The sequence below is a fragment of the Hippocampus comes genome, unplaced genomic scaffold, assembly GCF_001891065.2.
Source record: "Hippocampus comes isolate QL1 unplaced genomic scaffold, H_comes_QL1_v1.1 scaffold207, whole genome shotgun sequence".
NCBI classification, from domain to species: domain Eukaryota; kingdom Metazoa; phylum Chordata; class Actinopteri; order Syngnathiformes; family Syngnathidae; genus Hippocampus; species Hippocampus comes.
In genome coordinates this window covers 639,623-654,930 of record NW_017805146.1, presented here as the reverse complement: position 1 = coordinate 654,930, position 15,308 = coordinate 639,623, and the positions used below count along the sequence as shown (strand labels likewise).

At 44.9% G+C, this 15,308-nt stretch overlaps 3 protein-coding genes across 8 annotated transcripts; 1 reads left to right on the top strand and 2 right to left on the bottom strand.

The window, feature by feature from the left end:
- Positions 1–1,046: 1,046 nt before the first annotated feature.
- s100a11 (S100 calcium binding protein A11) lies at positions 1,047–2,059 on the bottom strand. The gene is made up of 3 exons (XM_019867927.1): positions 1,922–2,059; positions 1,701–1,840; positions 1,047–1,251 (listed from the first exon to the last, which is right to left on the bottom strand). The coding sequence occupies exons 2-3, from the start codon at positions 1,827–1,829 to the stop codon at positions 1,120–1,122; spliced, it is 261 nt and encodes an 86-aa protein (XP_019723486.1). The 5' UTR covers positions 1,830–1,840; positions 1,922–2,059; the 3' UTR covers positions 1,047–1,119.
- A 2,019-nt stretch (positions 2,060–4,078) lies between these two features.
- pbxip1a (pre-B-cell leukemia homeobox interacting protein 1a) lies at positions 4,079–12,458 on the bottom strand. Of its 5 annotated transcripts, none has more exons than XM_019867780.1 (10): positions 11,472–12,458; positions 10,817–10,907; positions 9,964–10,051; positions 9,807–9,874; positions 7,084–7,600; positions 6,521–6,745; positions 6,013–6,056; positions 5,611–5,668; positions 5,358–5,501; positions 4,079–5,001 (listed from the first exon to the last, which is right to left on the bottom strand). In XM_019867780.1, exons 2-10 carry the CDS (start codon positions 10,886–10,888, stop codon positions 4,313–4,315), a joined length of 1,905 nt encoding a protein of 634 aa, XP_019723339.1. In that variant the 5' UTR covers positions 10,889–10,907; positions 11,472–12,458; the 3' UTR covers positions 4,079–4,312. The 5 variants fall into 5 exon arrangements, with proteins under 5 accessions (XP_019723339.1, XP_019723336.1, XP_019723337.1 ...); XM_019867777.1 differs by having other exon boundaries at positions 10,817–10,954; positions 11,472–12,457; XM_019867781.1 differs by having other exon boundaries at positions 4,080–5,001; positions 7,084–7,555; positions 10,817–10,954; positions 11,472–12,113.
- Positions 12,459–12,584: 126 nt separating this feature from the next.
- cks1b (CDC28 protein kinase regulatory subunit 1B) lies at positions 12,585–14,855 on the top strand. 2 transcript variants are annotated; one of them, XM_019867930.1, is made up of 4 exons: positions 12,585–12,814; positions 13,026–13,133; positions 13,293–13,420; positions 14,267–14,855. In XM_019867930.1, exons 2-4 carry the CDS (start codon positions 13,075–13,077, stop codon positions 14,311–14,313), a joined length of 234 nt encoding a protein of 77 aa, XP_019723489.1. In that variant the 5' UTR covers positions 12,585–12,814; positions 13,026–13,074; the 3' UTR covers positions 14,314–14,855. The 2 variants fall into 2 exon arrangements, with proteins under 2 accessions (XP_019723489.1, XP_019723488.1); XM_019867929.1 differs by having other exon boundaries at positions 12,588–12,814; positions 13,066–13,133.
- Positions 14,856–15,308: the final 453 nt, after the last annotated feature.

Below are 15,308 nucleotides of genomic sequence, written 5' to 3'. Positions count from 1 at the left end.
CAGAGAAAGAGGCAGGGAGGGAGGAGGGAGGGATGGTGCAGCAGCTGGGCAACTTCCACCGAGAAAGCTTGCAAATTGACATCGGCTTGCAATGACTTGGCGGCGCCTGTGCGCCCAAATGTGTGTGATGGACACACTTGCGGTGACTTCGTGTGCTTTTTGAACACACTTTCCAGCTCCATGAAAAAAAAAAAACAAACAAACAAACATAAATAAGTCAAAGAAATTCAAACGAAATATTGTTTTGTCCCCCACGCGGGAAATGGAGGAACAAAAGTTATTTCGAGTAAAAAATTCACATCAAATCGTGGCTACATGGGCTGTTTGTTGCGGAAAGGCTGCAAAATTTTACATGGAAGTTTCACTGACTAAAATGTGATCACACATTTTGTTCTATGACCAACAATAAAAACATATTTTAAAAATAACATTTTACTGGCAAAAGTAAAAACAAAAAACGCGGCAGGGTTAGCATAACAGCATGAATCCTTTTTAACTTACTCCCCTAAAATCAGTCATTGATAGCAACATGCTTGCTAAAAAATGTGCTTTTTTTCTGTCTGTTTAGAATCTCAGTCATTCTCACAATTGAATTGAGACAACTGGACTCTTGTTTGTTGCTATGCTATTAGGCTAATACGTTTTTTCAATAATAATACATTTCAATAATATGCCCAACCATTTTTGAATATTATAATAGTACAACTTTTTCTTTGAAAAATGAGAACTTATTTATTTTATTTGTCCTATTTGTGGTGGCTGTATGAAAAAAATGGTGTTAGCGGAGTTAGCCCAACCCAGTGACTCAATTACTCGCTGTTTCTTGCTATTTCCGGGATATTACTGGACGACAATGTATTGTTAATTCACTTGCTAAAGGTCTTTCTCTGAGCCGTTTTGCAAATTTCGACATGACAATGAACACAATAACACAAGTTGGATATTGTTAGCGAGCGCTGGGTGCAACAAGATATGCCGTGTGTAGAATTACAACCGGGCCACTAAATCAAGGCTGTGAGTACAGTGAATGAATGACAGGGAACTGGGGGAAACAATAAAGCCTTTAATCCGGGGCCAATGGTTAACCAGGAAAAAAAGCACAGGCGAGGCGGCGGCGTTCTAAGCGGCGTAGCCGCCCTGCTTGCCGGCCAGCTTCCCGATCAACTGCCAGAACTCGCAGAAGGTCAGCTCGCCGTCGGCGTTCTGGTCCAGAGACGACATGAGGTGGTCCACCGCGCCCGGCTCACCAGTCTCAACAAAAATAAAAAATGAGAGACTGTCATGTGTGGATAGTGGGTGCTACGCTGCTGCTGTTTGACACATTCGTGAACCGTCATGTATGTCAGAAAGACGGAGAGGTCACAATTTTCTGTCATTCGTATCTAATACGTACTGGTGGTATGAGTACTTGGTGAGTACTTAAGAGTCAATACTTGCACTGGTATCGGTCTGAAAAAAAGAGGAATGAAACATCCGGGGTATTTGAACATTTGTATTATTTTCTACCCATTTTATTGGAATAAAATACATCTTAAATGACAGTTCTTTGTCACACGATGAAAAGCCCTCTCCGAGATAATGACAAAATCTGAGTTAGCCCAAAGTACTTCTCAGTGGCTCAAATATGCGTCCTAATAGCCTTATTTGGGTGATAAACCAGGAAGTGCCATCGAGTCCTTCAAATTGGTAGCCGTTATTACCTTGACAAAGTTGGGCAGCTGCGAGGCGACCAGTTGGTGGAACTCGTCGCGGCTCAGCGTGCTGGCAGACCCGTCGTGGCCCGCGTACTCCTTGAACTGGCGGACCAAAGTCAAGATGGCGGCTTCCATGCTGGCTTCACCTGCCAAAAAAAAAAAAAAAAAAAAAAGTCAGCTCTCAGGAGTCATAGAAATACAAAGACGAGACATGCAGTGTTCCATACCGTGTGATGTGCGAGGAGCTGGGACGTGTTTCTGTCATGGTGCTCATGCCCGTCTATTTATATGCCATGTAGAGATGCAGCGATCAGCGGAAAATGTGCCACTTGCATTCATTTTCCAGACCAAAATGCTGATGACCGGACATCTTCATGTTTAGGATCGACAGATAGCATCAGTCCGAACACACGAGACAAGAGAACAGATCATGCCCGTCGAAGCAGAATGGAGTTTATACAAAACATCGCGCAGATGAGGTCATCGTGATTGACGGGGCACCTGCAGGAGATTCAAACCTCTTACAATGGCATTGAAATGATGATTTTGATGTTTTATGATTTGATTTAAATCTTATGATCTTCTGTTTCGTTGTTGAAAAATGTCATCCAATTTATTCACAAAATGTATTGTTGGCAGTTCGTTGGTTTAGTTGCACATTTTTACCCAGGACTATCTTAGTAGCTACTTTAACATAAGCCCATTTGGAAGCCAAAGCAGCAGGCCCGACCGAGCCACCGCTAATCGTTGGTGACCTTGAGAAAAAAAAAGTGCAATTCTGATAACGCTTTCATCATCCAGTGCCTGTTCCTAATGTTGCGAGTCATTGCAAATGTTATTGTGTAGTGCACGCGGGCTGACCTGCTTGGGAATTCAAAGCATGACTGGTGTCTGCAGCGGTTTCGTCATCACGACTTCGCGCCTCGTCGTGTCGTCTTGTCGAACATTACGAACGTTTTTGACGGACGACTGGTCGGTTCGCGGATGTGTTACACACTTTTTACCCTCACTTTTCATCTACAGGGAAAAAAATAGTTCAGGTGTAATCAACAGAGTCCGGACGCCCATTTCCAATTCAAACAATGCTGAGAGCAAGCGTGCTATGTTCATTTGCGAACGGCAAACAAGCATTTTTAACAAACAGCGAGGCAGCAAACAACAGTAGTGAGTGTGCAGGTTCTTTTCCATGAGAATTTACAAAATGTTAGCATGCTAACAGATAGCCACATAGGGAAAAGACAATGCCGTGTGATTTTGGGGTGATCGTTTATTGAACTGAACACTGGACAGCATCGGGGGAAGGCGTGAAGCAAAACTGTCAAAGACATGCGTTTTCAAAACTAGCAGAAAACACAGCAAGAAAGCTCAAAAACAAATACTGATGTCGTGATGTCGTTCAAACAACTGCTGAGAAATAAAAGCCGCTGAAGCACAAGAGTCACATTCCTCTTCTCAACATTACATTCCTTTGAAATCCAAACTGGACCGTATGAAAAATTCTGAATAAAAAGGCACAGCAGCAAATGGAAGTTCAAAATAAAGTATGCAGTGCTACACCACTCAATAAATAAAAGAATTAAACTATGACAACCCCCCCCCACCCATCCCAAAAGATGCTAATGACATTTGCCTGCAGGACATGTGCCATTAGTAAACAGCCCTCCCTGCATGAACATGACACACACACACACACACACAAACACAACCATGGATCCCAGAGTCTCGTTCGGGAGCGCCAACGTATCACCTTTAATGCTGCGCGGCAAACTCGTTTCCAATAGTCATCCACCTTCTTTGTCGACACGTTTCGACCGACGCTTTGTTGTCCGTAAAAACGTTTGAATGCAGTCAATGCCTGTTTCCTGTGTGGGTGGCGTGCTGACTGTCATCTTCGGGGATCTAAGTCAAAAATCTTCAGGAAAAATCAACAATAGATAGAAGACACAAGCGGGCTTGACAAAAGGTACGAGAAACACGACAAACGTCACCACGACAGGATTACAGTAATCCCCCCACACACTCATAAAGTAACCCACCTCCAGCTATTTACTGGAAAAAATACTTTTTTTTAAGGGCAAGGATTTTTCAGTATTATTTTGTCATTTCAAATCACTAATATACTGTTTGGATCAAATTTTGGCTCTTTTGTAGCCAATTATGGACAATGGTACAAACCCCTTAAAACTATTTAAATTCCTTGTTATTTACTGGATTGAGTCATTCAATTTGGGTTAAATGGTCCCTGAATGTGCTTTAAATAAAAAAACAAAAAAAACAAACGTTCGGGTCTTTATATTAATGACAAGAACCGATTTTGTGTCATGCAGTTAAAGCACAAAAAAAATAAAAATCATCCATTTTCTAAAGCATCTCGACATGGACAATTTAATGTCTTCAATTAGTCTTCTCGTAGTTCATGGCCAAAAAATCAAAGGTTGAGGTTTCACAATTGAGATATGAAATTCTAATTTTCTTGAGGTGGCATTTGGGAGTATTTGTGGCAGGGCGTGGCCTCTAATTGTGGGAGGATTACTGTGCAGAGCCGCGAGAGCGGGGATATGTTTGTTGCGTCAGTTCCAGCTCTGGCGGCAAGAAGATTTCCGCCTCAGTCGCTCCGCTCAATGTTGTTCCACGGCGGCAAACTTCCACAGGGCTTCCCTCTCAAACTCCTCCATGGCCTCCTCCAAGGTGTCGTCGGCGCCCTCCGCCACATCCGCCATGTCCTCCAGGATGTCCGCCACGTCCTCGGCGAAGTCGGCGAACGGCCGGCGGTCGTGCACGAAGACGCCGCCGCTGAAGAAGTTGGCCACCAGCCGCCGGAGGACGTTCTTGCTCTCCGCGGGCGAGCCTTCCAGCTTGTCCAGGTAGCCTTCCAGCAGCTCCTGGAACTCGGGCAGCTCAACGGGGAAAAGGCCCTCCTGGGCAGCGCAGTCTTCCACCGAGGCGCAGCGGCGTGGGCGGCTGGGGCGCCGCAGCTTGTGTTCCTGCGCCCGCCAGAAGTCGGCCATGTCGTCGGAGCGCTGCTTCCGCTGACCGCGCCACGGCTTTTCCTTCCTCCTCTTCTCGCGGTCCAGCCGGCGCTGCAGCTTCTTGGCTTCCCACTCGTTGCGGCGCTTCCACTCCTCCTTCCCCTCGTCTTTGCGCCGCTTTTCCGGGTCCTTCCTCCTCCTCTCGTTCCAGCGCTCCACACCTTCCGAGATCTCCCTCCGGATCTTCTCCAGGTGCACCCACACTCGCCTCCAGCGGTTGCCGCTGTCTTGTTTTTGCCCTTCCCTCTCACGGCTCTTCTTCCCATCAAGTTTGTCGGCTGCATCGGAATTATATGAAGAAATGCAGAATGGTCAGCCGTTTGTCTTTTGTTTTGCAGATCGCAACTTTTTGGGAGCTAACGTGTTCGCGTTTTGTCCGTTCCGTGAGTGTGGTGGTTAGCAAACTAGCATTGTCAATGGCTTTGTGTCCCCCCCCTCCACTTTTGCAACGACGCGTGATTTAACGTTACTGAGTTGATACGAATAGGAACCATAAGAGCTCATGCCACTTTGTGCCAAGTAGTACATGATTAAACCTGTAAACTAATGCGTTGCACGAGAACACTCCGAGGTCCAACGAGTCACCCCGAGTGTGACACGACACGCAACAAAAAAACAATTTCCTCTTCCTCACCGTCTTCTTTGGCCTCCTTAATGATGTTGCTCAGTTCCCGCCTCAAGGGGTTTTCTCCCAGCATCCTCATGACGGTGCCCAGCTCCTTGGCGCTGATGTCCCCGCTCCCGTCCGTGTCAAACATGTCCAAGACTGCTTGGAACTCTGGACACACAACAGAAGAGGGCAGACCCAAAAATAAAAATAAATCGCAGGCGTGGAGGAACAAAGCGTCCTTTTGCAGCGCGGCCATAAGGCGCGAGGGAAGGCAAACCTGCAGACATCTCATTGGTGAGGAAGAAGCCGGTGTTGCCTAGAGCGTCAGCGGCTTTCTGAGAGGGAAGCAAAGGGGCACAGAGTCAAAGAGTGTACTCGCTTTTGTTGTCATGAACGGCGGCTGTGTGATATGAAGACAATCTGGTGTCATTTTGTCATGAATGAAAGGTGACGTGAAAAGTCATCACGGTTTGACAAGACAGCAATGATATGAATGACGTGCGAGGTGAAAAGGGAAAAATAAAATTGCATTCCGACATTTGGATGTTCGGCAAAAGAAAACTGTATTCAAAGGAAAACCACAAGAGCATTTCGTGATTGGGTGGTCTATTTTGTGCGCCTAATCAAGTATCCGCTGCGTGTGTACAGGAAGTCAACAAGAGGAAGTGGGCAAACAGACCTGGCTTTGTTCTGCATCGCTCACATCGCCGGTGTCAAAGTCGCCTGTCAACAAGCACAAACAACGCGTAGGCGTCACTCTTAGCCGCGGCCGACAGAAGGCGGCCGGCATCAAACCCGCATTCTTTGCGCCGCTTTGGACATTTATCCAGTTGGCGCGTTCGCCACGCAAGCCCGACGGCGGGAAACTGCGTGCAGGTCATTTGGCTTCTGCTGCGCGAGTCGGCCCGGCGAAGCGCTTTGGATCAGCGCAATCATTTGGTTGCTCCCTTTTAGTCGCGCACCCACCCGGTATCGTCGTCGAGCAATGTTGGAATATGATGGAAATCAAGTTCGAATACATTTATAAAAAAATTTGGAATAGGATAAGAAAAATAAAAGATTTGGGGGAATAACGAGGTAGCACGAGAAATATGTCGGAAAATTGCCAGAACAACGGCTTGGGTGGGATGTGGTTCAATTATGAAATCGTAATCTTCGTCGGCGGCGTCCGCAGCCTGCGAGCTCACCGGAAAGGAAGAGCACTCCCAGGAAGAGCAGCACGGCGGCGCCCGCGATGCACTTGTTGGCCGACCACCAAGCCTTCTCCTCCTTTGTCTCTGGCAGCCTGAAGTCCATCTCCTCTTCGTCCTCGTCCTCGTCCCCGTCATCCTCGTCTTCCACATCTGACGCGTTCGGCCCGGACTGGAACGTCCTCCTGCGCAGTCCGTCGCCATGGTGACCAGTGGGGCTTTCTGAAATGGCATATATGTGAAATTCATTCGACTGGAAAGATCCAATTAGAAAATTGTAAACTGCAAGCGACGACCCTTCTCTTGGCCCCAACATTTTGAAGCTTTTTTCGTGCATCCATTATTCACCATTTTTGCTCTGATTGCCTTGGACAGCGCCAGTGACTGGTTTGTTAAACTAACGTAGAGATCCGAATAATTCTCCCGATGATTTAAAAAAATAGGTATCAATGAATTCTGATTAATATCGCGTGTGTGGAGTCTGACTTACGCAGCAAACATTTTTTCCTCCATATATTATTGTAAAGAACATTTTTGACTTCCCCTTTAAGGGCAGCTACCTCCTTCTTCTTCCTGCTCCTCCTGTATCTCAAACTCAGGTGGGCCCTCCTCTTCTTCCTTGTCCTCTACTTGCATCGAACCAAGGCTCTCTGGTGCTTTGACATCATCAGCTGGGCCCGAGCCCACCGGCGGTTCCGGTTGGTCTCGGTTAATGTCGGCGTCCCCGTGCCAAGGAGGCTCCGAGGCGGTGACCGTCTCAGCGGGGATGACGACTGGCTCCGGTTCGTCAGCGACTGAGTTATCTGCTTCCCGAAGGGTCTCGTCGGGCTCTGCGAAATCCGGCGGCACCCCAAAATCCAGGCTGGAGACGAAGGCCACGCCCGGGTGCTCGTTGTCGCAAGGTGAGCTGGTCACGATGTCGTGAATGACGGGGGCCTGGCTCTCCGGGTCCAGCGCCTCCGACTGGTCAGGCTGGAGAGGACAGCAAAGGGTGTGACCGTCACCGGACTCTGGGGCGGTCTCTTGACACACCTGGCAATGAGTGCGTGCGTCATTAATCATCCATCTTCCAACCCGCTGCGTCAAAAAGGCGTTTTTGTTCATGAATGAATTTGGGGGGCCTTTGAGGGCTTCCAATTTCATTTGTGAAATGTTTTTCATTGGTGTTTAAAATCTGAAATGATTCATAAGAAAAAAATATATATATAATAAATAAGCGTTTTATTATTTTTTTTTTAAAAATCAAAGACAAATTTTGGGGTTTATCTTTCAAATTTACGTTTTTTGAGATTCTGGATTTTTTTTTTCAAATTGCTTTCCTTTTTATTTAAAATACATGTTGTGGTTTTGTTTTCCAAACTTGATTTTTTTTCCTCATTTTGTTTTGTTTTTCAAAATAGACATGTATTTTGTAAGAGTTATTTTATTAGCATGATAATTTCGATGATCAATTGGATTGCATAATTATCAATAAACATTTTTAAAATGTGGAAATGTTTTTTTCATCCACTTATTTGTTGTTTATTTCTGAGTTTTTTTTATTTGACACTTTATCAATGCAAAACATTTTCACTGAATTTTTAAATGATTTAGATTTCTTTTAGAATGTTTGGATTCTGTCAACTGAGAACAAAAACTGTGTGTCACGTGCTTGTGTCATAAAACAGCCTAAACATCATGACTTACAGCACAGCTTTTATCCTGTTTGAAAGGCCTTGTTAAACTCGGGCTTGGCAGTGGCGGGGCGTCCTCTCGCATTGTTTTGAGGTTTTTCCTGGTTGTTGCGGTTAACCGAGGAATATTACATAACGTGTTCAAGTGCTGTTTATCAACACACTAATATCAATGTTAAACTGCACGCTGCTTGAAAACGGCTGATCTCGGCCTTGCTAAGTCTTGAGTTAACAAACTCGACGTGGGGGCGTACAGTCTCACAGCCACATTTGGGGAATTGAATTAGATGGATTCGTTTCACGGTTGATGAATGGAGTGGCTGTCTCTCCAGAGACACAACTTTTGAGTATCCAAATTCAGTTTTGACATAAAATGTCCCCGTTAAGCTTATGTGTGTCGTGTACCAACCTGGTGGCCTTCCTCTGATAAGACACACTCCACTGGAATGTCACTGGGCTTGATCTCCCCAGCGACACCTGCAATAACAACACAAGGTGAAGGACTTTTTGCAATACCGCGTTCACGGCCGTTGTCCTCTCAAGTGCTTTAACGTGACTTTCCGTACCTGCCGCCATGTCTTCAGAAAGGCTGGGGGCGTCGCCCAGGCTCTCCGTGCCATCGTCCAGCGCTCCCCCATTGTCCACGGCCACCTCCTGTTGAAGATGAGACCAAAAAAAAATGAACACCTCTTCCCACAAATGGTTTCTTGCATTTTGCTTACGTTGTGTTTCTCAACTCACATTTTATTTCTAGATCACTTTAAAAGCAACCACATTGAATGCAAAGCGGAAAACACATAAATCTGTTTGTAAAAGTGTTAAAGATGAAAATGTTTAGTGCCAACCAGGCTTTGATTTCTTCCAGACAGGACAAAAGTGCCCCGCGACCCTTGTCAGGAAAAAGCGTATCATAAAATGGATGGCCTGAAGCAGAAAGTATCGTTTTTGCTTAGCGGGAAATAGATGTGACTGTCATCCGCAAAGTATTGAAATAAAATGCCATGCTTTCTTCTGCTGGAACCCAGGGGCCCCAACAATTGAACCCTGTGGACTACCATATGCCAGTTGGGAAGAATGAGACTCAAAAGCATACAAGGCTAACACAGAAAGTCCTGCCTGCCAAGTAGGACCTAAACCACTCTAGGATGTTCATCAAAAAAAAAAAGATTTCAGCTGAGTGTGTATCATTTTTTACATTATTTTTTTAAATATACAGTATGACAGCTTGGAAATGGGTTTCAAATTCAAGAGCATATCTCAATCACCTTTGCCTTTTATCTTTGGCTTATTTTGAGAAATAAAGCCCCAACAAGAACCTGAGAAACGACTTGTGTGTACGTGTGTGTGTGTGTGTGTGTGTGTGTGTAATATCAATGTTAAACTGCACGCTGCTTGAAAACGGCTGATCTCGGCCTTGCTAAGTCTTGAGTTAACAAACTCGACGTGGGGGCGTACAGTCTCACAGCCACATTTGGGGAATTGAATTAGATGGATTCGTTTCACGGTTGATGAATGGAGTGGCTGTCTCTCCAGAGACACAACTTTTGAGTATCCAAATTCAGTTTTGACATAAAATGTCCCCGTTAAGCTTATGTGTGTCGTGTACCAACCTGGTGGCCTTCCTCTGATAAGACACACTCCACTGGAATGTCACTGGGCTTGATCTCCCCAGCGACACCTGCAATAACAACACAAGGTGAAGGACTTTTTGCAATACCGCGTTCACGGCCGTTGTCCTCTCAAGTGCTTTAACGTGACTTTCCGTACCTGCCGCCATGTCTTCAGAAAGGCTGGGGGCGTCGCCCAGGCTCTCCGTGCCATCGTCCAGCGCTCCCCCATTGTCCACGGCCACCTCCTGTTGAAGATGAGACCAAAAAAAAATGAACACCTCTTCCCACAAATGGTTTCTTGCATTTTGCTTACGTTGTGTTTCTCAACTCACATTTTATTTCTAGATCACTTTAAAAGCAACCACATTGAATGCAAAGCGGAAAACACATAAATCTGTTTGTAAAAGTGTTAAAGATGAAAATGTTTAGTGCCAACCAGGCTTTGATTTCTTCCAGACAGGACAAAAGTGCCCCGCGACCCTTGTCAGGAAAAAGCGTATCATAAAATGGATGGCCTGAAGCAGAAAGTATCGTTTTTGCTTAGCGGGAAATAGATGTGACTGTCATCCGCAAAGTATTGAAATAAAATGCCATGCTTTCTTCTGCTGGAACCCAGGGGCCCCAACAATTGAACCCTGTGGACTACCATATGCCAGTTGGGAAGAATGAGACTCAAAAGCATACAAGGCTAACACAGAAAGTCCTGCCTGCCAAGTAGGACCTAAACCACTCTAGGATGTTCATCAAAAAAAAAAAGATTTCAGCTGAGTGTGTATCATTTTTTACATTATTTTTTTAAATATACAGTATGACAGCTTGGAAATGGGTTTCAAATTCAAGAGCATATCTCAATCACCTTTGCCTTTTATCTTTGGCTTATTTTGAGAAATAAAGCCCCAACAAGAACCTGAGAAACGACTTGTGTGTACGTGTGTGTGTGTGTGTGTGTGTGTGTGTGTGTGTGTGTGTGTGTGTGTGTGTGAGTGTGTGAGGTCGTTTTCAGGGCTTACCTCTGGGGAGAGGAGCGTCCAGCTGTTGGTGGACGAGCCGCTGCTGCCAGTGCTGCTGCTGTGGTCCGACATTGCCACCTTGAGGCGCCCTCTTGGCACAGCACAGAGGACACAATTTTACCTCTTTTTTGTTGAAGCCTGCAGAAGACACCGCAGTGATTTCGATACGTGCAAGCTAAAAATGACTAGAGGCATGTACATTTGCTCTTCGTATGGAAACTAAAGTAACAACGGGCGCTTATTGCACGGACGATCGCAGCCGTGATACGTGTACACGCACGCAATAAAACGGGATTAACGCGTAATACAGGTTACGTAATGACGCGATGGTTCCCATTCTAATAACATCCCATCCTATGAATGACGAATTCGCTGTTATGTCCAAAATTTGACGTGGGCAGTGGCGAAATGATCCAAAAGTCAAGACAGTGAGGTCACGCTTTTCGCGCCCACATCAAGGCAGATAGAGGAAGCCTACGTTTAATGTTTGCATTTTTGAGTACATGGATTCATTTATAAGTAAAGGGAGCACGTTCGACGTTCTCGTGATGGTAAACAAAGGATGCGAAGGCACTTCCGCCTTCGCGCGCAGCTACGCACGGGCCACAAACACCCTCGACGTCATCACTACGAACACACTACACTGCATATTTACCCCACGTCGCTCAGCAGTAATTTCCACTCCCGATGATCCCGTTATTATCCTCGGATCCTCCCCTCGAATTTGGAGACTTCGGGAATTCTGATCTGCGTCACGTCAGTCCGATAAGCCCGTCGACCAATCGGATTTCAGTATGCACTCATTTGAGCACGGACGTCTGTATTAACTTCCACCAATGGGCAGAGGCACTTTGTCAACCAATCGCATTTCATCTACACCACATCTTCGTTTGCATCCCACCAATAAAATACGTGAATCTGAAGTGTGGCGTCAGCGACATCTTGGCTTTGATTGATGTCTGGCAGGTGATGGTGACCTAAAGATCCTCCCGAGACAAACTTAAAGCGTAAATGCGATCAAGCACATGTATTTATACGTAGGAGAGGTAGACGTGGACCAACCGCTCAAGGACACGTCCGTGCGGCTATATTTGACTGAGGGCGCGGGGGACTTCCCTTGCCCAGTTGCTCTGGCGTATCATTTATTTCATCATATTGAAGAACTATAATACTCGTTAAAAATGACAACTTTTTTATCTTTAATACTAATCTTTTGATGGCACATTGTACAGTATACATAATTTGACTGGTATTAAAAATGCACGATAAAACGGATATTGTTTTCTGTGCAGCACAATTTGAGAGCAAATTATACACTTGCCGAAAGTAACCGACTCTGGGATGTATTAGAGAGACAAAGGTAAGAAAAAAAACCCAAGTGATAAAATAAACATAAACAAAGACGTCACTTAACATGCTAAGGTTCGTCCGCGCCACTTCACTAATGTAGATACGACACGCCCCTTCTAAGCTGCGTGGCTACGACGACGCTAAGCTAGGAGGGGCAAAGTCCGTGTGGATTTAAAAGTGAAATAACAATTATGCCTCTATGTGCACAAAAACACGTCTGTTTTACAGTTGTTCTTGTTTGATAATGCGCTTTTTTGGCATTCATGGTAAACCTAATAAAAATAAGTTGGAAATTAGCAAGTTATGTTTATTCTGGGCGCTTGTTTTCAATGTCCATGCATTGTATTTGATAGAAAAGTTGCCCCTGCAGACATGAACGCCACGTTGACACATCGGTGAGCATTTGTCGGACCATTCGGAAGACCCCGTTGAGAGACTTCATCACTCTGCGACGGGCCAATTGGACCAATAGAAGCGTCGGCTTTCTAGACGTGTCAGCCAATGAGAAGAGGCCAGGTCCATTTGAATGGTGAGAAGCGGGCTCTCGTTGTCATTTAAGTGCGAAACTAAGCGAGCGTTGCAATTCGAGCACTCAAAAAGAAAAAGAGAAAGAAACCAACTAAATTCAGTCCCTCTCCGAGAAATCAGGTAACTTGTGTGTTTCCCGTGTGTTTCCATCATGGCGTACGCGCTTTGTTTGTGTCTTTTATGGTGTAAACCGCTCATCTGAGTTCGCGAGGTTATCCTAGCCGACCTAGCATAATGATAAACATATTTCATTACGACTTGCCGCTAAACAGATTGACGTATTCACTACTTTTGCAATATAACGATGTCTTTTTTTTTGTCGTCAATGAAGCTGTCCCTGACGTTTTCCAGTCCCTCCCGCCCTCCACCAGGCTGCCAGCATGTCGCACAAACAGATCTACTACTCTGATAAATATGACGACGAGAAATATGAATACAGGTATGTGTGTGTCTTGTAATACTGTCAGCATGTCCAAGTGTGTTTTAAAGTCTTCAAATCAATTAATAAGTTTGGCAATTCGAAATGATATAAACCCAGGAGTCTATGGATTATTTTTTGTGTTTTTTTTCGCCCTCCCTCCCCCTTGTTATAATGAAGACATGTCATGCTGCCCAAAGATATTGCCAAGCGTGTACCAAAGACTCATTTGATGTCAGAGTCTGAATGGAGGAACCTTGGTGTGCAGCAGAGCCAAGGATGGGTTCACTACATGATCCACCAGCCAGGTAACTTATCGCTTTAGGAATCGCAATGTCACATTGATAGTAGGCGCAAAGGAGAAAAATGGTTTTGAGCACACTATTCCATCTTGATAGGTCTTTAAATCCTGTTATCCTGGAATTCTGTTGACGTTTCCATCATCTTGACTAAATAGTCTTGAGGGACATGGATAAATGCTTTTAAATTTGTAGGAGCACTAATGTGGGGCGTCACTTCTGTGTTTAACAAAAGGGTTTTTAATGACACTTGTGAATATTCCTAGTTTGAAAAGACGGTAGCACAAGTGGTTTAGAAAAGCCCTTGGTCTTTACTGATCATGTGGACGAGCAACAACAATAGTAATTAGCGGGTATTCTTTACTCACGAGTGTTAGAGCAAACAAACCTTGTCCTTTAGTCATCTAACAGATCACATTAAACAATTAATTTGTGATGCAACTGCAATACAGATGGGTCAAATTTAAGAACTACTAAATTCACTGCCTGATAAGCAGCCAGGCGACCACGACGACGACAGTATTACTGGGCATAAAAATACAATCCTTTCATTTCATGTCCTCACTCCCCAATCTGATTTTTGAATCAATTCAATGCAAATAATTTCAAATGTGTATTGTCATTGATGATTCGGTACCACTTTTACTGATACTTTGGGTTTTTGCCATTGTATCGGTATGGTGTCATACCGAAATCAGGAATTTTCGATTGTGGAGAAATGTTTTTAAATGCACATTTATTGCAATTCTGATTTTACTACTGCTTTAAGCATAGGATGGTGATAGACTCCGATCTTTTTACACATGACTGATTTCAAGTACCGCCGCCTCCACTTGTTCTTTTCCCACCCCACAGAGCCACACATCTTGCTCTTCAGGCGCCCCCTGCCCAACCAAAAGTAAAACAAACTCAAATGTAGCGGTCATGCTGCTGGATTACAAATCTCTTGCGTGGTGCTGGCCTGACTTGAAATGTGAGAGAATCAGGTCGTGGACTGGAAAGGGCTATCTTGAAATGAACTGAACAATGGGGATATGAAATAATGGAGGGAAAAAAATCAACTCACTTGTGAAGGCAGAAGAAAGACTTCTGCTCATTTGCTGTCTGCTTCAATCTCTAATCTTTTTGTCCAAGTTGCCTGCATTTTTTTTTTTTTTTTTAAATAAACTTACTGGGTCGAGAGCTGAAGAAAAAGCCACATATGGATCGTCACTTGTGGTCCATCAAACATCATCATGGACATGCGGCGTGACTTGTTGCTGCTGGGTGGAAATGAACGTTTCACTTTTTTTTTTTGGTCGTCATGAAAGCTGCTTCGGCGAATTTGACAGTCCTCGTTTTCTATTTTTCCTGAGGGAGAGAGCGTTGGCTTCCTGTGAACACGAGCTGCTCTGTATATATGAATGTTTTGCCATTTCTGAAATAAATGTCCAATGTTTTGAAATGCTCGTGTGAGGACTTCTTTTCGCGCCATGTACATTGACTGACTCGATTCATATAAACAAGCCATATTGTGAATGTACAAGCAATAGCGAAATGCCTCGCTCCTGGATTTCCTCTCTGGGTCCCAATTCGGGCACATCGACGCTAGGGGGCAGCACAAGACAACAGGGAGCAAGTTTGTTGCACTGAGCTGAATTTTTGTCACTTTGTGGTCGTATTCATCCTCCAAACCTGTCTCTGCTTTTCTTTTGTGTGCATTCCATTTGCAAGAAAAACAACCGTTCGCCATCTTCTTTTGTTCTTCCAACGCCGTGTCTGTGCAAACAAAAGCCCACCTGTCCCAGATGCGCTTGCTTTGACTTGGCTTCAGTCAGTCGAGACACAGCAGGCGTCAGCACCGCAAGTCAAAACTAATGGAGCAAAGAAAGAGTTGGGGCCCGTATGACAATTTCCG